Source organism: Passer montanus, unplaced genomic scaffold (genome assembly GCF_014805655.1).
Source record: "Passer montanus isolate IOZ18808 unplaced genomic scaffold, ASM1480565v1 scaffold13, whole genome shotgun sequence".
Classification (NCBI taxonomy): domain Eukaryota; kingdom Metazoa; phylum Chordata; class Aves; order Passeriformes; family Passeridae; genus Passer; species Passer montanus.
This window is the reverse complement of record NW_024359832.1, coordinates 1,277,042-1,302,592: the sequence shown is the minus strand read 5'-3', so window position 1 is coordinate 1,302,592 and position 25,551 is coordinate 1,277,042. Positions and strand designations below refer to the sequence as shown.

At 39.0% G+C, this 25,551-nt stretch overlaps 1 protein-coding gene across 6 annotated transcripts in view; it reads left to right on the top strand.

Moving 5' to 3' along the window:
• TRMT9B (tRNA methyltransferase 9B (putative)) overlaps positions 1-25,551 on the top strand; it is a 115,772-nt gene that overhangs the window by 76,399 nt on the left and 13,822 nt on the right. For 2 of the 6 annotated variants that reach the window (XM_039698778.1, XM_039698777.1), the window contains exon 4: positions 11,683-11,828. The exons of 2 other annotated variants lie outside the window; for them this stretch is intronic. In XM_039698778.1, coding sequence (XP_039554712.1) covers positions 11,803-11,828 — 26 coding nt within the window. In that variant the 5' untranslated portion in view covers positions 11,683-11,802. Of the gene's footprint in view, positions 1-11,682; positions 11,829-19,839; positions 19,877-25,551 lie in introns of those variants that run through there. 2 more of the 6 variants (XM_039698780.1, XM_039698776.1) reach the window with 2 other exon arrangements.

The following is a 25,551-nucleotide window of genomic DNA, read 5'->3' as shown; positions in this document are numbered from 1 at the left end:
CATTATTAGGTATTATAACAAAGGTAAAATGCCTGTCAGTCTCAAAAAAACCACACACATATATCTGTCCCACTTTTCTCAGTGCAGTTCTCTCAGGTTTACAGTGGGATAGGTAGGGATACAGGTGCTGGATAAGCAGGATTAACTCACAGGAATATCAGACATTAGGCCTTATTTCTTCTCATTACTTGGGCACCTAAGGGAGCCATTGTGGTTTAATGAGAGCAAAGACTCTAGATAATTTTAATGTGCTTAAGTATCTCCATTCCAGAAGAATCTATTTGGTTTTATTACGGATACAGTATGCAATTTAGTTGATAATAGCAGCATTGAGCCTTGAAATTAAGCAACACAGCTAAGGAAGGGCTGTGTGGCAAAATATGTTTCATGTCTGTAATTACAGACTTCAAAAACCCTCTCTTCTCTTGAAATCTCATATAGATTGCCATCCAAAGGGAAATTTCTGTAACTGAGTTGAATACTGGATATTTTCAAAACTCATGTGGGAGAATCACAGCAATGTAAGAAACATTAACTCTAACATTGTTGTAGTTATAATTATTTTGCGAGAATCACCTTTCCCCCAGGAAGGTAGCAGTGATCATGATGCATCCTCTAGAAAGATATCCAAATGTTTCACATCACCTGCAGTTCAAGGTCTAATTACTCTTTTCCACTACCTTCTTGTAACAGCATTTCTGTTTTGCAGAAGGCTGAAAATGAGTCACGGAGGAATTGTCTTCCAATCATGTTAGCATCCATTCACACAGCTGCTTAAAAGGATTTTATCAGGACATGCTTATTCACTAGGATGCCTCAAAAAATTGGATTCTGCAAAATGTACCCATATGAAAATCTTCATGCACATAAGCAGCTTAACTTCAACACAGCTAAGTTCATTATTTTGAAACCTTTCAGTCCTATAAAGTTGATAGTTATTTCTCTGGCGTTGATAGCTATGACTTCAGGGTGGTTGAAGAGGAGCAAAGCATAAATCTAGGCTTTCAAAGCTTAATTCTACAGATCCTTAATTCTTTCAAATACAAAAATCAGCAAAATATTTCCTGATGTATTTTGATGTTGAAATAGTATTTTCTTCTGGTCATTACATGTGGCCTTGTGCCCATACTGCAGGTCTGCAGTACATTAATCAGCAGTGTAGTGTGACATCTTGGAGAAGCAATAGGAAAGAATCTGCTGCCTCCTGCCCACTCATTCAGTGAAGGTGCTCTGCAGCCCAATACAATATTTAATTTCTATTTATGTATTCCTTCACTTTGACTGGGAAGTTGCTCTTAGATCTGTGGGAGGAAACAGACATTTTGTGACATACACATATTTGAGAAAAGCCATGAGACTCTATTATTTCTGTATAGTGAGTACAGACACAACCAGAAATGGGACTTAAATCCCATAATGTAGCCTCAGGCCAGTTCTTTTTAGGGATGTATATGTCAGAAACATGTGACAATAGGGATCTGAGATGAAATGCTGTGTTGCAGTTGTCACTGTTATTCACTGCTAGTTTGGCTTGCAGTGTGTCTGTGCAGGTGCTTTAGTCGAGATGGCAGTCGTGGGAGTACAGCTGTTCTCTTTGAGAGACAGCTCATCTGGGGTAGACAGATGCTCTGAGCTGGAGCAGAGCCTGAACAGTGAGCCCAGCTGGGTGCTAGCTGGCTTCTTGCTGGTCAAACATCTTCTCAAAGTCAGGCATACTGGGAGGTGCAGCACAGGGACACAGACGTCTGAATAAGCTCAGCCAGGAGTATTGTCTGGAGTTCAGGGCTAGCCCTTGTAGACCCCCCAACAGAGCATTCACTAGTGACAAACCTGGAGCTCAGAGAGGGACAAGAAGAAAGTTTCCTTGAGGGAAAGGAGATGACAATTTTTTTGGGGCACTTTGCTTTTTAGCTTAACAGTGATGTCTTAATGTTTGGAACGGGCTTGAGACAGCACTGTGGCCCCAGTCAGTGTTCTGGGAAATAAAAACCCATGATCTCCATGTGACTCTGTGACGTATCTGGGCTTGACTGTTACTCATGCACATCTGTCCTGTGTCCTGAACTCCTGAAGCTACCCTGTAGCTAAAAAGTTAAAAGACTCTTAAGGAGACAAGAATTCTACAGCAATGAGGGAAAAGGCTTTCTGGTTATATTGGTTGTGGATGAGGATGGAAGGTAGAGGTTTTTGTAGCTGAAATATTTTAGAATTAATATATTTGTTCTTTTTAAGCACAGTATATTGTCTGAGAAAGCCAAGTTGGCTTCTGTGTAGAGGTTGTGTGGGAGACCATTTCATTTACCCACTGATATTTAATGGCATGAGATAACCTTCAGACACAATTGTCATTGATTTACTTATGTATTCTGGAGAAAGTACCAGCTGAGCAGCGAGGCTTTGTGGTATGTGGCTATTATGTATTTGCCTTGCTGCTTAGCTTGAGCACTGCCAAAGTCTTTTTCAGGACTTTCAATAAATCCCTAGGGTATATGTTATAAAAACTTCTATATGAACCCATTAGAAATTCCTAGACAATGTCCAATGAGGAAGAACCCTAGGATATCTTAAAATACTGCACAGAGGATTGGATGAAATATTGTAAAAAACATTTGGAGAATTATCAAGAACTTAATGATACAGACAACAAGATGATACAGACTACTGAGATTTCCTATTTTCATATAATAATTGAATATAATATGTAAATCTGGTTCTTTATTGTGTGTTTATAAATGGCTGTGTAGTCTCCATCACTAGCAGGACTCCAGAAGATCCTTATCTCCCATAAACAAAAACATTTACCTCATACCTGAGCTATGATTTTAGAAATTGAGACATATTTCCCTGTAAAGTTCATTTTTTCCATGAATTAGCTACAGCTTCCTCATCATCTCCTATTTCTATAACCTTTTTTACCTCCTTACTCTGTCTCCATTCCAGAGGATTTTTTGAGTATAACCTGTTGAGACCCTTTCCTCAGATTCAGAAACAGCTGCTTCACTAATTAGTAATTGTCACAATTCTTACTGAGAAGTTTTTGGGCATCACAAAAGGGCTGTCCCACTCATTGTTGACATGCAAACCATAGCATATTGCAATTAAAAGCTTCCTCCCTGTGAAAAAGAAAAACTTCTCTCCTGTGGAAACTGCTGTGTGTGCAGCAGGTAGGCTAGCAAGGAAAATTAGGCATATTAGGAATTTTGCCTGCTTTAATTGAGACTGGGCTAAGAAAATTTTGGATTGAATAGCAGATGACGTACAAGATATAATTTATTTTTTTGTTTAAGAAAAAAAAAATCCCAATAGCCCATTAGTTTCAGACTAGTCTCAGATAAAGGTCTAAGGAACTTTCATGTGTTCTGCAGTGAATTACATTTTTATGTTCAAATCGATTGGACATGAAGAAGGAGAAAAAACCCATTTGTCAGAAATGTCAGTTTCTATTTAAGAAAGCTTCATCACAGTTGTTACAATTCTATTACTCTCCTGCATGCCATATCAATCATAAGAACTTGAAAAAAAACAATCAAACAGGCATTCTTAAAAGATTGTTCTTGTTTGAATTAGTCTCCAAGATCTTTCAAATGGCAAAGCCCACATTAGAATTTTTCTAAATTTCTCTTCATGAGGCTCTCTTGTGTTAGATTTAAGTAGGCTACATACAATAGCTTTTTATTTTTGTAAAGTACTATGGAGCCAGTCAGAACCAGACAATATAATTAGTATTTCTTATTCCCTGGACTGTCCCCGTAAGGCTGTTACTAACTTTGATAACATTGTGGAGAGTGACTCAGATACACTTCCAGATAATTCTCCATTGAAATTGGATGCATAATTTCTATCATAAAAAAGGCAGATAATTAATGGCTCTGATTTTATTTAAAGTATTTAAGCCTTGTTAACTCTTTCAGATAACTTTACAGAAATAATAAAATGAAACTGAAGTGTAGAACACTAATTGGTGGATATCAATTATAAAATGATTAATTTTTCACTAAGATGCTAATGTGAGCTTTAAGAAGCAGTTTAAGTAGGAGATAAGATAGAAAAATTGACCAATACTCTGGCACGGAAGTGTGAAGACGGAAAGAAATGTCCCTTACAAGGGAACATTGGAATGCAGATGGGTTTCTTCCTTGAGACAGATACAGTGCTCACCACTGAAAGCTCTGCTCTTTCAGACATTTGTCTGTCTCATGGCACTAACAGTTCCGTGTCTGCCAAAGCTCATCCATGTGGTGAAATTTAACCACATAAGGATGGCATTCATGGAAGACAGCACATGGCTCTTGTCCTCAGCTAGCTTCTGGAAAATGTGAATAATGGGATTTGTGGCTTTAGGAAAAAAAATTCTACCTTTTCCTAGGAGTTAGATTTCTAAATCTGAAGTATTTGGCTCTTTATCTACAGAGAATTATCTGGAAAAGCTTAATGCTATTATTATTAATAGCTATTAATAGCTAATAGCTATTAATGCTATTAGCCTTGTATTCAGGGATTCAATAAAGTTGTCTTTCAATGCTCTTCTCTGACAGAGAGAACTTGAGCCTAGGTCTAGAGTCTCCCTGAGGTTCAATGCAAAGTTTCCTAGACTGGAATTTAAGTGAGGTAGCTCAGATACTGAATATGGGCTACCTATAAGTTTGGTCTCCTTGATAAGTAAATTAAGCCTTCTATATTGCAATTCTGCTCAAGATGGTGAACAGAACGGTTAGATACTGATGTCAGACTTAAAAACAGCAACAGGCAGACTTGGATCCCAAGAAAAAAGGCCATTTCTGAAAATGCAACCTCACACATTTGTGGTAGAAAGCAAGGTTGAAAAAAGCAGCCTGAGGCTGTAGAACAAGAGGTTGTCCCCATGAACCCACCAAAGGGAGAGAAAGCTATTAAGAGAACTATTATCTCAGATCTTAAAAATAGGGATTTTTATTTTTATCTACAACAGGTTGCTTCTCTGTTCAAAAATTTTGCTGAAAGATGAGAAAACTCACAATCTTTTGTTTCTTTCTGTCACTGATGCTTCATGCTTAGTGAACGTAGCTGTCTGCAGTGAAATTACTCACATATCTGATTGCTTTGTAAGGGGTCATCTTTCTGACTAAACTCAATGAGAAAACTCACAATCTTTTGTTTCTTTCTGTCACTGATGCTTCATGCTTAGTGAATGTAGCTGTCTACAGTGAAATTACTCACATATCTGTAGATTGCTTTGTAAGGGGTCATCTTTCTGGCTAAACTCCTTTGAACACTAATGACCAAAGAATGTTGTATTTCAACATGTTTCTGTTCTTCTTTTCTTTTATAGAACCACAGAATCACTAAGGTTGGTAAAGACTTCCATGATTGGGTCCAGCCATTAACCCAACACTATTATGTTTACAATTAAACCATATCCCCAAATGTCACATCCACACATCTTCTGGCCATTTCCAGGGCTGGTGATTCCCTCAGTTCCCTGGGCAGCCTGTTTGAATGCTTGACCACTCTTTCAGTGAGGAGATTTTTCGTAATATTCAATCTTAACCTCTGCTGGAGCAACTTGAGGCCTTGTCTTTTCACTTGTTACCTGGGACAAGGGACCAGCCCTGACCTTGCCACAACCTCCTCTCGAGTGCTTGTAGAGAGGGATAAGGTTCCCCTTGAACCTCCTTTTCTCTAGGCTGAATACTCACAGCTTCCTCAGCCACTCACAGTAAGATTTATGCTCCAGAGCCTTCACCACCTCTCTTGCCCTTCTCTGGAAGGCTGCAGCCCCTCAATGTCCTTCCTGCAGTGAGGAAGGACATTGTCCTTCCTGCAGTGTCCTTCCAGCACTCGGGGTTTGCCCTCCCCAGTGCTGAGCACAGGGGACAATCCCTGCCCTGGTCCTGCTGGCCACACTACTGCTGACACTGGCCAGGCTGTCTTTGGCTTTCTTGGCCGCCTGGGCACGCTGGCTCATGTTCAGCTGCTGTCAACCCCGGGGTCCTTTTCCTCTGGACAGCTTTCAGCCAATCAATATGATCTGTTTCATTGCCTTCCCTGGTGCCAAGCTTCTTCTGAACCATCTTGTAGATGGGTGTCCCGTTTGCTAAATTCCAGAAAATTGGGCCTCTCAGTTAGCCAGGGCTGCTGGTTAATTATGGAAGGTGTCCTGATGAGTACTTCCACCAGCTCCCTCAGTATCTTTGGGTGGATCCCATCTGTCCCCATGAGCTTGTGTGGATCTAAGTGGTGTAGCAGGTTGTTGAGTCATAATCCCTTTGGATTATGGATTGTGGGGACTTCATTGTGCTTCCTTTCCCTGTTTCTAGCTCTGGGGGCTGGGTACGCCGAGGGCATCTGGTTCTACTGAAGCAAAGAGGACATTGTGTACATCAGCCATTTTCTCATCCTTTGTCACTATGTTTCCCTCTGCATCTAGTAAAGGCTGAAGAGTCTCCTTAGCCCTCCTTGTGTTTCTGATTCACAGAAAAAAATTTTGTTGTCTTTTTTGGCAGTAGGCAAAGTTCTAGCTGAGCTTTGGCCCTTCTATTTTTTCCCTTCATAACATCACAACATCCTTGAAGTCCTTCCAAGCTGCCTGCCCCTTCTTCCAAAGGTGATACAAATGAATATTCCAATAAAAGAATAGACCAAACTTGCCACATCAACTATAATCAAAGTCACTTCTTTAGGTCAGGCAGAAGTATACTTCTTATAGCCAAGGAAAACAACTATGTCTGTCTAGCCTTTATGGATGTTATATTTTCTTTTTTGAGATGATCCTTTCTAATAAGTACATATGTAGCACTTCCCCTTTCTTTGCTGGTAAGCCTATGCAAATGTTTCTTATAGAGCAGAACCAGTTCTTCAGGATCTATAAAGAGACATATTTTTAAAAAGCTTCTATTAGCTTATCAAAGTTCTGAAAGACCTTTGTTGATCTGAGGGACAAATTGGTCGGAGATGGCCAAGAATGCCTTCATGTGTTACTGTAAATTATTTATGAACCCTGGGTTTTCATGGCATGTTAAAAATTCATGTGAACATTAGATTTAAATTTTAATTATCTGAACTAGCTGAAGCACTTCTTCAGGCTTGTAATTGGGCAGATATATAGCATTATACACAGCAGGGGAGACTTGGGACTTGTGTCCAGATCATCAGATGTATTATGTAGCCTACTCTCACTGATGAAGAGTCTAAATTTGGTACTTGAATAATTTGGTATCTCCCTTTAATCATCCAAATACAGACTATGTCAATAATTTATGTTTACTCTTAGCCTGATTTTGCTAAATTTCTTTAGACATATTTGGATTAGTAGACAGTAACAGCTTATTTAACTAGGAAGCACTACTAAATGTGAGTGGTGATAGTGAAATCTGACCCTGCATCTGCTCTTTGCTATCTTTCTGGTTTTGGAAAAAATATAAAACAGTTACCTTGCACTTAATTGTCTTTTTTATTCAAATCTCATAGCTTTGTTACTTGACCAGAGTCATCTGAGCACATTATTGAAGCACACTAAACATGTGCTCCGATTTAAATTGCTGAATTGGCTTTTTGGCAGACAGTATGAGGGACCACTGGAAGGCAGATCGTCCCATCTTTTTAAGAGTGTGACAAACTGCCTTGTGCAGCTGCTTGTCTCTCTCTCCCTGCTGCCCATGTGGGAGTATGGACTGTTAGGCAGGTAAATACACCTGGTCAGACAGGGAGTTTTAGGTACCAAGTTACCAGATATTAATCCATCAGAAATATATTTTTTTTCCTTCATTTTCTTTTTCTTTTTCTTTTTTAATTTGAGAAATCAAACAGGGACCTATGAAGTTCTGTTTTTGTACAATAGCAAAATATTGGCAAGGAAGCTGCTAAGGAAAGATTCTGTTAGTATTTTCTTAATAGTGACAATGGAAGGTAACAGAGAGATACAGTAGTCTTTAAAAACTTAAACCAAGATGGCAAATAATTTTTTTTTTAATGTGTTCTTATGGGATTTAATTTGCTAAAATAACTTCTCTGAGATTCCTGGAGTAGGAAGTAATAAACTGAAAAGCTTCAGTGTTGCTAAAAAGAGTATCTCTTTAAGCATTTGGTTTGAGAATTTCTGTAAACTGGAGGAAACCCCAAAGAGTCTTAATAATACTTAATAATTGTCTGCTCTCTGGAGATCAGGGAACTCCTATCATGATAATGGTCACTAAGAGTGGAGAATGTTACATGAAGAATATGCCTGCTGCTGTCTTATATTGTCTTAATAATACTTAAATTAGAAATCCTAGGAATAGAGTTTTCTAATATAGAAGTGTTGTAACTTTGAAAGACCTGAGATAAAGAAAAATTAAACTATTTACAAATAAATCTTTCTTGCTTAAAAGAGAGAAGCAGTAGCTGATATGGGTAATGTAAACATTTATATTTCAAATGTTCTCTGCCAGACTTCATACAAAATATCAAATATTCAAAGAAATCTAAGCTAATTGTTTATCTTATTCCAGATGGTAAAGAATTGCTCCTTATTTTATAAGTTGTCATGATAATCACAAGTATGCACCTAAGTAGAAAGGAATGTGCCCAGTTCTGTAATATATATTTATAGTTCTTGCCTTGATGGTCATTGAAGGCATCTCTTGAAGGGGCTAGGTCATTGAAGGCTAAGAAGGGGCTGCTTGTGTAAGAGGAAGCTGCAGGTAAATGGAGGTATCAGGTACTGCACCGTAGTTCTCAAAGAAGATACTGTGGTTGTCACAGGACTGGCAGTTCTCATCCCCTTGGCTGATGATCTTGTGATTTTTGATGTTGTCTCCTTCTCCATGGAGTCTTGTTATCTCTGAAAGGAAAGGCAACCAGCTGTGAGCCTGTGCACTTATATCTCCTTTGAGGAAACAAGGGCAATCAGTGAAGCAGCAGAACACTGGCATGCACTGAGTAACCCTTCTGGCAGCAAGAATCAGCCTGCTAGATGTGGCTTGCTTTATGAAGACATCATATAGGCTACAGTGTTCATTAGAAGGGCCTCAGTGCAGGTGAAAATCCCTGTCTCTCCTTATCTTTCAATGTCCACAAGTATGCACCTAAGTAGAAAGGAATGTGCCCAGTTCTGTAATATATATTTATAGTTCTTGCCTTGATGGTCATTGAAGGCATCTCTTGAAGGGGCTAGGTCATTGAAGGCTAAGAAGGGGCTGCTTGTGTAAGAGGAAGCTGCAGGTAAATGGAGGTATCAGGTACTGCACCGTAGTTCTCAAAGAAGATACTGTGGTTGTCACAGGACTGGCAGTTCTCATCCCCTTGGCTGATGATCTTGTGATTTTTGATGTTGTCTCCTTCTCCATGGAGTCTTGTTATCTCTGAAAGGAAAGGCAACCAGCTGTGAGCCTGTGCACTTATATCTCCTTTGAGGAAACAAGGGCAATCAGTGAAGCAGCAGAACACTGGCATGCACTGAGTAACCCTTCTGGCAGCAAGAATCAGCCTGCTAGATGTGGCTTGCTTTATGAAGACATCATATAGGCTACAGTGTTCATTAGAAGGGCCTCACTGTAGGTGAGAATCTTACCCCTGTCTCTCCTTATCTTTCAATGTGCTAGTGGCAGCCTTGGGCTAGGAATGTACAGTCTGCTCTCTGGAGATCAGGGAACTCCTATCATGATAATGGTCACTAAGAGTGGAGAATGTTACGTGAAGGATATGTCTGCTGCTGACCAGCAAGTGGTTTGTGTTTCAGACCAACAGTTCTTCTCTGATTGAGGCAAAGTCTTTCAAAACTTGCCACCTCTCCTCCTCAGAGCAGACAAATAGATAACCATTTCTGAAATATATATATTTTTTTCTTTAGAGCCCTGTAAATTCTCAGCAGTAAAAGTAATAATAATAAACTTGTGGGGGCTTGAGGTGTAACACAGAAATAGGTTTCCTTTTCCCTGTGTGCAATCAGTTCAGAAATACCTGCTGCCTGAACTTGGACCAGCCAGCCAGTCCTTTTTGAGTAAGGCCTGTGCAGAACAGAACGTAAAGTTTGCATCAGCCTTAAGTGATCCTTTGGTCTTAACAGCTGTATGTCCTGAATGCACACCAGCACGGGCTCTGAAAGGGTTTGTTTATATTCCTCCATCAGAGCACGAGATCTTCCTCCATCATCCTTCTCACAAGGCTCCTGAATAAGGTGATCAATACTCGTGGAAAGGTTTCAGAGTGGTGAGGATATGTTCAACTGGTGTGACACAACCTAGCTTTCTGCCAGAATGCAGAATTCAGCTCCTGCATCCTGGGGTAGTGGGCCTTTTGGGCTAGGGTGTCCACTGAACTGATCTCCAGGCTCAGATAAGAGGTTGAAATGTGAGAGCTGAGCTAAAGAGACAAGGCAGAATCTTGGGATTACTGACTGATCTGGACCTCTTGTACTACTCATATGCTTGAGGAGTGATTCAGATGCTTAGATGATGAGTATGGGTTGAGAGTCTATGTAGAACAGAAAAATACAGTTAAGTGAACAAATGTGACACATGTACAAAGCAAAAACATCCCATTTGTAACAATACCAAACAGAAACTAGGGAAAATATCATGACTCTTGGAGAAGAGCATTGAAAATTTCTGATAAATGTTTGTTTCTATTATTAAAATATGATCTACAAATAGATATAATATAAACCAAACTGTGGAGTAATGCAAGTAGAACAACAACTACTAATACTGCAAAATAGTATTTAACTCCAACAAATTGTATGTTTCCAAAAATATTTCAAGTTCATATCTATATAGTACCAAGGAAAACCAGTCAAATTTCTAGTTGGTCTGATTGTAAGTGTTTATGAAAGCAGCACAAGAATCTCAAGGGGCACTTCACATTTGTAGCAAGTGCAAATTTGGGAACAGAGTGTGGTCTTGTGATTCTTACTCTGAATCAACCAAAAATAACACTTTTTTCTAAAGTTAAGACCCATAAATCCTAACATCCCTATATTTTGCCATCTGACCTATTTCTGAACTCCAGTCTAAACAGGTCTCATATTAACCTAAGGAATATGTAGATATTCACTCAAATGAAGACAGTAAGGTTCAGTTCAGTGGTCTAAGTCTAGATTTCAGTGCCATTTGTGATGACCCAAGGAATCCTGCCAGGCTTCCACACTTCTGCAGAAAAGCACTGGGTTTTTTACAGTTTTACATTGTATTTTCTGGTCTCATGGGGATATTTCAGATGCACAGTCCCCTCTCTGTAGCCATCTAAACTGAGATATCTTCATCTGTGAGGAAGTACTTGTAACTTAGATTATATAACTAAACATACTTTCAAACAGATGGCTCAGCAGCATCCATTTGTCTGATTTAGTGGGAATTGTATATGTTGTGCAAATGCAGATATGTAGTTAGCAAGCTCTAAAATCTTTACTGTGGATGCAGAACTAGTGCACAACTATGTGACAAGTGTGATTGGCAGTGGCTAAACTGGTAGAAGCCAAACAGCTTGCTGTGCAAGCATATCCAGAGAAGGTAAAGAAGTTCCCTGCTCCCTGTCCCTCTGAATGCAATAACATTCAGCATCCTGGCCCTTACCAGACATTTCCCTTCAGGTCTTCATTGCAATTCCTGTCAAAATACAGAGATGCCAGCCTAAAGTCAACTTGTGCTCAAGAACATTTTGCACAGCTTTTCTATTTGAAGATTTTGGGAGTACTGCATTTCAACCACATCTTTTTACTCCTTATGCCAGGTGCTTTTCCTGCCACTGGTCGTTCTCTTGAGACCTAAGTGCTCCAAGTAAGATCAATAGAGGAACATGTTCATTTCTCCCTGCTGGTGACAACACTATGCTTCCAAAGGAGAAATCTGAATGTTCTTGGAAAGTAAGCTCTATGGGTGAGTCTAAAATGGATAACCATGTCAAAGTCTGCTCAAGTTCTGTTGTGTATTTTGGGTGTTCTTGCTGGTATTAGAATCCTTCAGAAGCACAAGAAAAGTTCACCTACTCTTCAGCTTTAGTGAACTGAAGAAGATATATTTTCAAGATGAAAAGTGAAATTCAGAAAGACAGTTGGTTATAAAAAGGGATAAAAAGCTTTTTTACAATTGAGTAAAAGCCTCTGTTAAAGACCTAACTGGAAATTACAGGCAAAATTCTCCCTTCAAAATGGAAATAGTTCCATAATAAACAACCAGGATAGCAACTCAGTGTTTACTGCCCCTGTGAGTGCAGTGAATCCCCCTCCTCAGCATGGGTCTTCTTGGGAAGTAAAGCTGAGGGAGCTAATGCCTGGAACAAGGATGAGAAATTTCCAAGTGGGGCAGTGTTCTTTTCTGCCTGGAACTGCAACAGACTGGACTAGCAGTTCAGCAGCCTTATCAGGATTTTCCTCAAGATTTTTCTCCTTTCTGGAGAAGGAAAAGCAAAGTTATTAAAACATTTTAGATATGGAAAGAGAGTAAGATTCACAGGACCTAATAATTGACTTAATTTCTATCCAGAGCATAGCCTAGGGTTGCTTTCACAGCACTTGCACACCTGCAATTCTCTAGCCTGGGGAGGGGGCACATGGATTTAGGAGAATAGATTGTGGGTAGTACATCATATTCAGTCTTTTCTTCATCCCCACAAGGCCAAATTGTGGAGACTTGCTGATCTTTTGATCAGATATCTGTCACAGCACTGGCTGGAGACCTCCTTTTATGAACAACTTATTATCTGAAGTTAGAGATGGCCTTTGAGAAAGATCTTTGAGGTGTGGTCTCCAGAATGTCACATCATTGTTCTCCAGCACCCACTTTCACTTGCATTTCTGAATCTGAGTTTCCTCTTGCTCATAGGAGGGTGCAGAAATATAAATTCTGGAATGAAGTGACAGAGGTAGAAGTTTTTGGTGAGACTATGATAAACATGGATAGAGATTTGCTCATCCCATTCCCCTGTGTGGAGACCCATAACTATAATAGGAGTTCTTCCCAGATCTTAAGCTCCTACTTAATATTGAGTTAATTTTTATGGTGTTAAAAAAAAAGGAAAATTTTTTTACGAAGTCTCTTCTTCTGGACTGAGAGGTCTCTGCAACTCTTTGACACATGTTCTTTGCTTGGATTTATTTTTAGTAATGTTCTCTTCATTTTTGGGTTTTTGGTTTTTTTTCAAAATACTTTTTAATAAAGCTGAATTAAACTAAAAGAGAAGGGAGAGAAAATCAGTTTGCAATGAGGCATAAGGCACTTCACTTTATTACTGTAGCATAAAAATGGCAAAGTCAAAGGTCCTGGAATATAATAGATCTATAAACCATCTCTAAGAAGTGCTTCCAAAATAATTCCTTTCCATCAATCTATTTTTAAATACAAAAGAATAGAAGAAATGTTTTCAGCATTTCACTGGATTGAGTATGCAAGAGGAATACCATGGGAATAAGTTTAGAAACACTGAGAACTGAAATTCAGACTCTTTGATGTTAACAGCTTTTCTTGCCAAGACAAAGTATTTTTCTCTACTTAGGATAGAAATTCTCACTCTTACACATATGCAGCTAAAGTGAGAATTTTCATAGTTCAGGTTAGACAAGAAGGTCTTACTGGAGCATATCACATGTGTTTTCTGCTTCTTGGTGATCAGAAGAATTAAATCAGACTAATCTTCCTGCCACCTCCTCCTCCCCCCATGAAATGGGCTGATGGACAAGAAACCAGAGCTCTGTGCTTTGGGTCAAGATGAGCTATTGAGCTATTTGGTCCTGAGAGTTACAGGATTGGGTATGCATAGGAAAAATAGGAGCTTCAGGTACTGTGGAGAAAAGTCAGAGGACTCTACAGCCCCAGAAAAACAGTTTCTGCTTGGAGCTTAGGGTACCAGAGAGCTGACATATTCCCAGTAGCTCAGGTACCTAGTTCAGCAAAAGACAATATTTCAAGTCCTATTCTAAGCTCATCTTCCAGCTGAAGAAAGGAAAAGGTAAGAAAGATGCACATGGTCTTGCTGTGATGGATCTTGGTCTGCTGTCAACATGAGGAGACTGTGGACATGCCATCCTTCAGTACTGCCCATGTGGTCACTGCCAGCAGGACACACAGGCACTGCCTGTTAATGGGGTGTGACCATTCCATGGAGGGACTGATTGGATGCTCACTCCTTGTATTTCTTTTTATCTGGTACAATAGAATAACTGCTTTAGCAATATTTGAAAACATTTGTTGATGGTTCTGTTTTTACAGTGTTTGTGTTTCTTGTTTAATACACCAAAATCACATGAGAACTGAATCACATTCACCCATTTCCAAACTATGTGTGACAATCTGCACGGTATGAGAAATTACTAGCAGTTGTATCTTTCAAGTTCAGTAACTCAGGTATCAGAAGAGCCAACTTTTTTCGAATTCTAACTAGATTTGTAATGCACCTGGTAAATGTCTGCCCTTTCAGAAACACAATTTCACTTCTGCCGAAATAAGCACTAAGAATATTAATGCAGGTGAAGTAGTTTATTGTTGGTGTGAGCAACACCATAAGTAACCCATAATGAATCTAAAATGAATAACAAGTAGCTGTCATTGTATGATTTGAGATTCTTTAAACAAAAGAGAAGGCAGTAAGAAAATCAAAGAAAAGGGCTCCTGAAAAGACAAAGGAAAACCTGAGTTGCTTTTTTTGCTTTTGCTGTGACACTAGTGGGAGAGCAACTGTGGAGGTGAGTAGAGCCTCAGATACAGGCTTGGAAAAGCTCTAGAACATGTTGAGAACAAAGAATCTCTGCAAGAACACTTTTGAGCTTAAAGAGCTGAATCTGAAGGAAGACTACTACCTCCAGCTTCCCACATCTCCTGGTCAAAAGCCTGGTGACAGAGTGTGCAAGTCACATTTGGCACCACACACAAATTGTTTCTCTGAACAATGTGCACCACACTCTTCTAGTCTGTCTTAAGCTGTTTCTAGATTGAATAGCTAAAGCAGTCTGGGACAGGGTCAATGTCTAGAAAGCTAAAATGAACTCTGGCTTATTCATGGTCTTCATTTGTGTTTTTGGATAAGTAATTTGATTTTCTGTGACACAGTGATTGTTATTAACTTAATAGAGGAAGCAAAGTCTATGATTTCTGAAGAGAAGTAGAAACATTAGGGGCCTGTAGCTTCCTTGACTCAGGAATGGACAAGAATCTCTGTTGTGCAAGTACACTCTTCACTTTCTGTTTTCCCTCTTTTACCTTTACTTATCTCTAAAGATGAATTTCAGGTCATACTGGAGAGAGTCAGTGAATTTAATTTTTATTACATGCTTCAATTGAGATCAAAATGTCAAAACACTATAGAAAAGTGATCTTTATTTTTAGCCACAGAGAGGAAATGTATATACTTGAACAGTCTGTCCTTGTGAAATGTCTGCAGCACTTTTGCAGAGGCAAGAAAGGCAAGTTCTAAGTGCTTTGTCATGAAAAAACACTTCCATTGAATCATAATTAGTCCTTGCAAGGTAAATAAACTCAACCCTCCTACTTTGCATGCCAAATAAGGTCTTCATGACTTCAGGATGCTGGGATGCAGCTCAGGGTCCAACAGTATGCTGCCTTAACCTCCATAGTTTGTGCCTGTCAGCAAACCTGAAACACTTGTGCTCCTCTATCTCCAGCTTACTTAAGTGCCAAATTATGCCACATTGTCATGTTTTACACTGTAATTTTATTAGCAAATACTTTGTCCCTTTGCTACCACAAAAACCCCACTGACTTCCTGCTGCTGAAAACTGACATTACAAAACAAGAAAGAGGAAGGTTTATATCAAAATAAAACCCAACAAAGCAATTGTATCAGAACAAGGTGATTAATAAAGACAACAGTCTGTGTTCATATTTCTTCCAAAATTTTGACTTAAATAAGCTAAAATATGTATGAAATACAACTTACAAATGTGCAGATTTTACCCATCCCTACTGTCACTTGGCAGCTTTTTCAGATTTTTAGACCAAATTAGATAAATTAGATAAATTTGGTCTGGAAATTGGAGTTCTACTTCCTGGAGAATAGTCTGTGGATCTACTTGGGCAAGATAGGACGTAGTAAAAAGGACAGTACTGGCACATTAAGGAGCACTGCATTTTATGTGGATTTCTATAATTGCATTTCCTCATAATTATTTTTCAACTAATTTTTATGCAATACCGCTACAGTTGTATCTCACTTTAGTCTCTGATAGTGAAAAAAGAAAGGAATTTCCCTCTTTCGTGTTCAGTTCTCTTTGCTTTACCTCTTGCACCAATTGTACTGAAACCACCAAGAAATAACAAAGACTCTTTCCAGTGAGGTGAACAGGAGTTGTCCTGTAAAGCTTGGTTGTACTTAAGTATTAAATAATAGTGCTTAGCTCTTGTGCAACTTAATGCCTTATAATCTTCAAAGCACTTTACAAATCTTAACTAGTTAATCCCCACAGCAGCTCTGCATGGTAGGCTGTGAAGGTCACACATTAAAGATCTCCCATGATACAAGCCTGACTGCATAGTAAACCTATGGGAAAAAATATCTGCACAGTTATGTTCCTGAAGCCACAGTTATGTTCCTGAAGCCATGAGTGTTTAATTTTACTGGACTGTAATGACTTACTTTCTGAGTAAATTTGTTTTGCTTTCTTATCCCACTCAGAGTAAATCCATTATACCCTGCAGCATGGCTCAGCACACACTATTAATCAAAATGTTGAGAATTTTTTTATTATTGAAACTCCTGGAAGCAAATGAGAAGCAGAGGATATGAATTTTATTTAAGAAATCAAGTTTGTATTGCCAGTGATTGAAAAGACCATGTATGGGAAAGGGTCAGAAAGTTCCTAAGACTGAAGCACTCAGGACAGTAACGATGATTTTTAGCAACTTCTTTTGAAAATTTGACTTTTATGATCCTGAGATTGCCAGGCAAACAAAATATGCTTATACTCAATTTCACTGGGAAACTTAAGCCTTTAGAGACCCTATTTCATTTGAGAAATAACATGTTTTTTCTAGCTCAAATTTGCTTTGGATTTTCATGTTCCAGGGAAAAAAAAATCAAATAGCTGCTGCTAAAGAATATTATTTCTTCAGCCTTTTCAGGTCTAAAATATTCCATGAAGTGGAGCTACTGCTTTTAGTTAACTGTAGTACTGTCACAAACAGCACTGCTTCCATCTGTTAGTTCTGGTGGAAAACTTTTTAAAACAACATTACAGTTTGACAGTAACATTATAATTCTATGTGAGGACCAAATTCACCAACCAAGGGTGGAAGTCATTATTTCATGACTACCTCTTAAGCATCTGCATGGAAAATAAGCTTCTCAAAGGTGTTTATTCTTTGTACTATTTATTGTAGAGAGGAAACAAAGTCAGACTGAGGAGGCCTTCTTCCAACAGAAGCAGACACAGAGTTTTTGTCACAAGTTAAAAAAACCCCATCAGTTTTCAGAATGTCTACTGAGACACTGCAGCCTTATTTATAAATACAGCATGATCCTTCCCCTCCAAGGCACCAGGCAACTTAATGCCTCCTTTTGCTTTCAAGTACAACTGTCTCTCTGTAAAGCTTGTATTTTGAGAGCTGTCCTTTGTAATAAGGAAGCTCTGTGATATCATGAGGACTGACCTCAATTCCTTCTTTCCCTACTGCTTCAACCTGGAAACTTTTATTTCCTTGGGTTTCCTTCTCTTTTTTCCCTTGCTTTGTTTTTATTCCTTTTTTTTCCCCCACACATTTGGAGAAAAATCACACATAACCTTTGAAGGAATAATTAACAGTTGCTGTAACCCTATGGTAAAAACCTTTACCTGATTGACTGCAAAAGGTAATCTAAGGGTAAAGGTTTCAGACAGACCAGGGAGAGAACAGTCTCCAGATGAAAGATGATAAGGGATGAGCACAAAAGAGATGCTAGAAAGTAAAGGAATAAATGAATGGGAATACAAGAGGCAACATAATTAGCCAGTCTTACATGCTTGCCACTACATAATTTCAAATGTTCCAAATGGAGCCTGGTATTCTGCAGACAAACTCATAATTAAGTACAGGGCTGCAACGCACAAGCACAAGAGGTCTGAATTACGGTTTCATGCTGAATTAAGCCTTCTTGCTTTCCCAATGTTTGGTCACTTAATTTAATGACCTAAGTCCTTTTTAATATAGAAAAAAAAAGGTTTTAATGAGGTCTTTTAATTGTTTAGGGAGGAGGGCATGCTACAGACTGCAGTTTATTATGTAATTGTAGGTGCATGGTACTCCAAAGGAAAAGGTATTCTATTTTCATTCTGCCTAAATTTGTGTGATGAGACCATGATGAGTCCTTAATAAATGTGGGGGTTGGGTTAACCTTAATGAAACCTTAATAAAAATAAGGGGTTTTTTTCCCCTGAAGTGTATTAAGCTACATGACTAATATCTATTTTAAATGCATCAGAAGCAGGAAGTCTGGAGAGACTCTATAGGACTGATACATAATTGTTTAAGGAACATCCAGGAAAGATTAGGTGGTAAGGGAAAATGCTGTGTGAATTCCCCACAGTAGAGTTTTATAAGTCTACATCAGAATAGTTTTCTTAGAAGGATGACTTTGAAGCAGTTCTTTCAAACAGAAAAGCTTTTAAAATAAGTAAATATTTATGTTAACAAATAACATAAGGTGGTATTCACACTTGAGGAATTTTACCTGAAGGAAGAATGAGGCATATATGGCATCATCTTCCACAACAGGTATCTGAAAGAGTCTGGGAATGGCAGACCATGATTCGTCTGCACCAATTTAGTCGACACTACATTATGGAATTAAATTAGCAGAACATACATGAAGTATGCCATAACAAGGAAAAGTCAACACAATGTTTGCAAAGGACATTCATGTCTTACTAATTAGTCAAAGCTTTTTGAAGGCTTTAAAAAGGCTAGTTATTATCTAGCAGTTGAATTCCTTCATAACGGAGACCAAGAGTTTCATCATTACTCCATGATTTTGGTACATTTAATAAAATATTAGGTTTATGTGTTTTCAGTATGCTTATTCTCATCTTGTTCTTACATTCTTCCCCCGAATCTTTTCATTCAGGTAGGATTGTCAAAGTAAAGGGAATGCATGTTCTTGAGCAATTTTGTCAGTCCTGAAAATCCCATCAATACACAGTCATGTTCCTCATAATCCTGTCTTCGGGTCTTGAAACTGATTTGAGCAAGACTACCTGTAACAGGAAATAGTTCAATACATTCAGTACTTTGTGCAATGTTGTGCTGAGTTCCCTGCCTGTCATACTGGCTAGTATTGTTTCATTGCATTCTTCTTTATCTGTAATCTCTTATACATAATTTATAAGTTCTTGGGACGTATCTCTTTAGCACATGTTTATAGTGCTAATTGTATTGGTGCGTAGCTGGGGTTTTTTTGTACTTGTGCAATAAACACCTGTAAGTATATGAAAGTATAGAAACAATCTGCCATTTTTAGACTGCTTTAATAGGAATCAGTGCGGGAGTAGGGGAAAGAAAATTATTCACTCTCAAGAGCCACGGGATGGGAAGACTTGCAGACAGGACCTAGTCACAAAGGTTAGCGTTGCGCTTAACCTTTAAATGAGCAAGGGCTAATCTTCCTTCCAGCAGACAGCACGGCTCCCATCACCCTCGGTTTAGAGGAGCTCGGGGACCCTGCTGCAAACCCCGCTTCCTTGACGGAGCATCCCTCCGCCACCGTCGTCTCCATCAGCACCACCCTCCTCGCGGAAGACGCCCAAGGGACGAGACAAGACCGCAAGGAGAAGAGTTAACAGGGAATTGATAACCCGGCCCCCTTTTTGCCTTACCCCGCCTCCTCCCGCTTGCGGGGAAGTGAGGGATCAGGAGGCGCCGAGCGGGGGTGGCCCCGGCGGAGAGGTGCGGGGAGGGCTCCCCGCCCCGCCGGGCATGGAGCCGCCGCCGCGCCGCGGGAGCAGGTGAGCGCGGGAGCGGGGCGCGGGGGATGCGGGGCAGCCCGCTCCGCCCCGGGCTGGCCCCGGGGCCGAGAGATAACCCAGCGCTGGGGAGGGCGCAGAAACCCCACCCCAGCCTCGCAGCAGCCGTGAAGGAAAAAAAAAAAAAAAAAAAAAAGCGTCGCGGTACATTTCTGCAGATTGAGGTGATCGTCTTGAAAACGCTGCCCGCAGAGCCGGGAGTCGCCCCTCTGGCGCTGACCCAGCCCGAGAGGGAAGGATTTGGGGACTGAACTAATTTTTTTTACACACGTGCGGTGTCCTCGCTCCCCCCGTGTGATATTTTAATGGAACGGAGCCGCGGTTTGCAGAGCTGGGAACTAGCGTGGATGCTGGAGCTGAATTTGGTGTAGCACTTGGGGAGGGGAGTTTTTACCATATGGGGGGAATTTACCGCCGCAATAGTAAGTTTCTCCGTGGTAGCCTGATTAGTTAAAAATTAAGTACGCGCTGTGTGTTGGCAGACGGTCCTAAGCAATGACCTGGAGCAATCCTAAGCCATAACAGTTCATGATTATTTTCTTCTTTTCCTAGAGGATTCTAAATACTGAGGTATTGCCTCCACATAGAGCTCTCAGCATTGCAGAGTGTTCGCTGCTTAATGAATGTTTGTAAAGGGATTTTCATTCCCGCTGAGCATCAGTGGGAGCAGCCAGAGCTCATGGAGTCAGCTCACCCGTGCCTTTTCTTTTGCAAAGAATTTCTGGCAGAATTCAGCAGCCCTGCTGTGTTGACGTAGTGCACAGGATAACATTCCTTGCTGATACAGTTGCTCAGGTGAAGCGTGCTGCTGGAGTTGATGATTTTGTGCGTGAAACTCGAGAAAGAGATAAGGAAAAACACTCAGCAGCCTCTCCATGAGCAATAGAACTGGTCCTTTCAGGAGTTTTTCCTGCCCCTTGATGGACCCCAGAGGGTTGGCTTAATTTTAGTAATTTGTTTTCAGTCTAGTACATAAATATATTTATTTCAGTAATATATGCTATTTATAGACCATGTCTTTGAACAGTTTGAAATCAGCCCTACATCAAGGGATAAACAGTTCCCATGCAAACTCCCAGATTTGCAGGTATTCTGCCATCCATTCTGGATGGATGAATCGGAATATGGGACAGTAGAAACAGTGTAAAGCTCGGTCTTGAAAAATATGATTTGCAAATTCCTGCTTTTAGTTATTATCAGTGGGCTGCCTGAGGTCGGTAAGGTGCTTTATAAGCATAAAGTTAAGCAGATGCCCACATGTTTGCAGAACCAGGATCTACACGGCCAGGTCATAGGTCGTAATAGCAACAGAATACTCCTGTGTGACAGAAAACCATGGCTTGAGGGCCACATGTCTCTTAAATTTATGAAGATCGAAGAGATTGGCAAACTACTTCAGACCGCTATATGCTTATGAAATAATTTTTAAATGAAAAAAAATGAAGAGTGAAGACACCGGTACTTAAAAATTTTTGTATTTACCTTCATAAATGGACATCGGAGTATCAAGTGAATGACTGCGAGAAAAACAGTGTAACTGTTGAAAAATAAGATACATATTTGTGTCATAGCCAGGCTTTATGTAACTGACTTGAACTCATGTGACACAGAATCCTGGCTGATTTCTTTTTTGTCAGAAAAGTTTAGGTGGAACACAGTTGAACAAAAAGCACTAAATAACTTGGTTTGTATTTTGCTGTTGAAAAGTATTCCATTTTGAAGAAAGCTTTACATTCATATCAATATGTAATAATTTCAGAGAAATTATTTCAAATAAATTTCTTCTAAACTAATATTTCTTTTGATGCTCCAAATATTGATGTTTGTAGGTATCAACTTCTTTCCCTTGTCATACAATAATTTCCTGATTTTAAGAAAAAAAAAATATACCTAAAAAGGCCACAGGATTAAAATATTTTCCAAATAGAGAGCTTCAGTAGTGTTTATGTGAAATTTCAGCTCCCCCAGGAAGCCTTTTCTTTCCATGCTGATGAGGGAAAAATGTGTTTCTCAAAGGCCTTTCTCGTCTTTAAAATAGAGGGCTTAGAAATATCAAGTTACGTAAAAAGGTATCGCTCATACTTTAATGCATTTAAAATGAAATAATCTTTGAGTGAAGGTCTGGTAGCTTATGAAAACAAAGGATCTTTTCTAGGGATTTTGACTACAGCACCACTAGGCCTTCACACTGCTCAGTCTACTGCAGTTACACTGGAAGAAGCTGTCAGGGACAGACATTTCACACAGGGTTATGCCTCAACCTTTCAGTAACAATGTAATGAAGTTTCTCTGTGTGTGGGTCTAAATCTGAGCCCTGATAGGATTACTGATGTATCTTCAGGAGCCTTTGTCAGCTGCATAAACACCCAGTTACTATTAGAGAGTACTTAAGACACTTTGGAACACTAGCCTCAAAGACATATGAGACACCTTTTCTTTTTGAGAAATAAATATAAATACATGACTGGCTATAACTAAAACTTACAAAAAAAAAAAAAGTATCAGTCAGATTTTTTAGTTTTGTAGGATAAAAAATATGTTATAGTGGCTTTGATTTCATTCAAGTGGTCATCTACTGAGGTAACTTAGTACCTTGTACTGTCTACCACAAGATCTCTTCTTTTTAAACTGTATTTGGCAAATATACTGAATGCATTTGTATATTAATATTTTAAGATAGGAAATTATATGTTCACTTGTAATAAACATGATAATCAAGAGTAGTTTATAAAATGTATCAAGAGAAACCACTTAATAGTTCTGTAATGACTGTAATTGATTCTACAACATTTTTTATCTCGAGATCAAAGATAACCATTGGCTGCCTCCATTTTAGATCCTACTTGATAATGTGCTACTTATCTTTCTGTCTCTGAGATTTCAGCAAAAGATATGTTTTCAAGTAATTGAATGTCTTAAGTCAGTTTGTAAATAATTTTAAATGGGGAGGTTTTGTGTATTACAGCAAGTAACATGTAAGCACCAACAGTGATGAGCTCTGACTGAAAACATAGGAGAATTATACTACATAAATGAAAACTAATCCAACTGAAAATAGTACTCTAAATGCAAACCCAGAGTGTGAGGAAACAGAAGAGATTTAAAAAACTGTATTTCGAGAACTGTAGAATGACATTCAGGAATAAAACATTCCTGTGAATATCCCTTGGCCTAAAGAATCAAGCCATATGGAGAGGATACTTAGGATGACAGCAGTACTTGTAAAAGACCACCTTGATTGATTCATCAGGGAAGATGGAAAGTACTAAATATTTAATGCTTGCTTAACTGCTGGAAGATGAGGAGACATGATAATTGTATACAAATGTTTGAGACATACAGTGACCAAGGAGAAAAAATAGCTGCATTTAAAGCTTATGGGTAGATTGGCATGGTCGGGGGCTTTGATATAGTAATGCAGGGTACAGAGTATTTCCAGACAGATGCTTAACTGACTTAGATTTTTAAAATCCCATTGGTGGAGGCTCCATGTCCTACCCAGTCCACAGTCATTTCCAGTGCTTTTCTGTTCATCTTCTTTTGTTTAAAGTGCCCTATGCGCATCTTCCCTGTTGTAGCTTAAGCTACTGTCTTTTGTCTTCAGTTTTGGTAAACAGGTATTTCCCTCTACTTTGCAACAGCCCTTCTTTTATGAGATGGTCCTCTCTCATTGTGGGCCAACACTTTGAAGCAATTTTCTTTTCCCAGGATTTACATGATTTCTGATCTCCCAGATATATACAGTATCTCATAATTGTTCTCTCCTATTTTAATCTTGCTTGAAGTTGAATGTAATGCTTAACCTGATATGCCAGCAGTGCTGAATGTAGGAGAAGGAAAATTTTATGTAACTTGCCCTATTTCTGTGCACTGATCCTGGTTTTTTTTTTCTTTTCTTATTTTTTTGGTAACAGTATATTGCTAAAACCACCATAACAACATAGCATGTATGATGTTAAATCTGTGAACTGTTATATGGCTCAGATCCACTTCTGCAGAGCTGCTGTCAGTCATCCCATCCTGCCTCCTTCAATCTTTGTGCAGTTGGTTATTCCTATCAAGAAGTAATGCTTTGCTTTTGTCTGTTTTGATCTGTTTAAACATTTGAATTCTGATACCATAATCCAGTTCATTTGGACCCTGATGATTTGGTCTGTCTGCAAATATCATACAAAGAAATTGTTGAGGAGTGTCCAAAGCACTCTGTATGATAGCACTCTGGACAGGTTTGTTCAGAGTATTCTTCCAGTATGATAATGAATTTTGACAACTACACTCTAAATATCTTTTTCAAAATGGTATTGACTGTACCATTCTACTGTAATTTCTAAAATCTATACCATTCTACTGTAATTTCTAAAAACTAAAACAACTGTCCCTAGGTTTTTTTTACTAGAATATGATGAGACCAGGGGTTGTACATGTTGCCCTCAGTTTCTCAAAACTAATTTCTTGTGGCTTGGAGGCTGTCTAACCTGAGACCAGTGCAGTCAGTTCCCTACGTACTGTTTATTAGGCTAGTTTAAAAAACCCTGAAATTAAAAGCCCCAACCTATTCTCTCCCTAAGTTCTTATCCCTTTGTCACTGTTGCATTGACTCCTGGTGGCAATTAATATGAATAGTGAAGAAGAAAAACCTAAATACTTTGCTTTTCTCAGCACTACTTTATTAGACTTTCCTTCCTGCTTAGTAGGCCAATTTTTTCCTAGTCCCCACTTCTCTGATGCCTGTACAAAGTGTTTCTGTGCAAGATCTGAATACCCACATCAGTGCACATCCAGCATCATGGGTTTTTGACAGTGTGGGACTTCACTAGGAAGGGACTCTGTACTGGGAGGTGATTTGTGAGTTTTGATGGGAGAGTAAAGATGAACAGACACGTAAAGGGCTGTGAAGCTTCTGCGTGAGTATGCTCCTCCTCTCAGGGTTTTTTGATGGCCAAGGGTCCATGTTTGTGCATTTTCATTTAGCAGAATGTTACCTATCTACAGAATGCAGTTTATGTACTTAGTGAAAATAAATATGTTTACAGTGCAATGTTTCAGGTACATAGACTATGACCCTAAATGCGAAACAGCAAGGGGAATATTAAATGATTAACTGATCCAAGAATGTGTAGTTGAATAGTACTAGGTTTTGTCTGAAATGGAAATCAAAGCTAACAAAATGAGTGTGACAGTGAATGGCTGTCATTTTGAGTTGCTAGAGCTTGAACTATAAGCTTATTTTGTCCAATTATAAGCTTATTTTGTCTTGTAAGAGCAGTCTCAGTCCTTTTAATGTTTTACTGGGACAAAGTTCTATGTATTTTAGTAAGAAAAAATACAATGATGGTGACTTCATTTCAATCAATGAAATTACTTTAAAATGCTCATTTCACAGTTAGTGTTTCAGCTTATAGTGGTTCTTGTCAAATGTGTCCCAGCTCTTTATTTTTTGTTTCAGAATTTCCCAAACTGTAGTGGAGGAAGGATTTTGAATCAGGATTTCAGCTCAAAAAGGTTTTAGTAATGCTGCATGGAGCTCCCCTTGCTCTGGTTTCAGGCTGTGCATTTTCATGGGATTATAATGGTTCATGCGTGGTTGAAATTAATTACTGGAGCTGTTAGCCTTATGTAAGCAAATGATGCTCTATTGTATCCTCTTGCTAAACTTT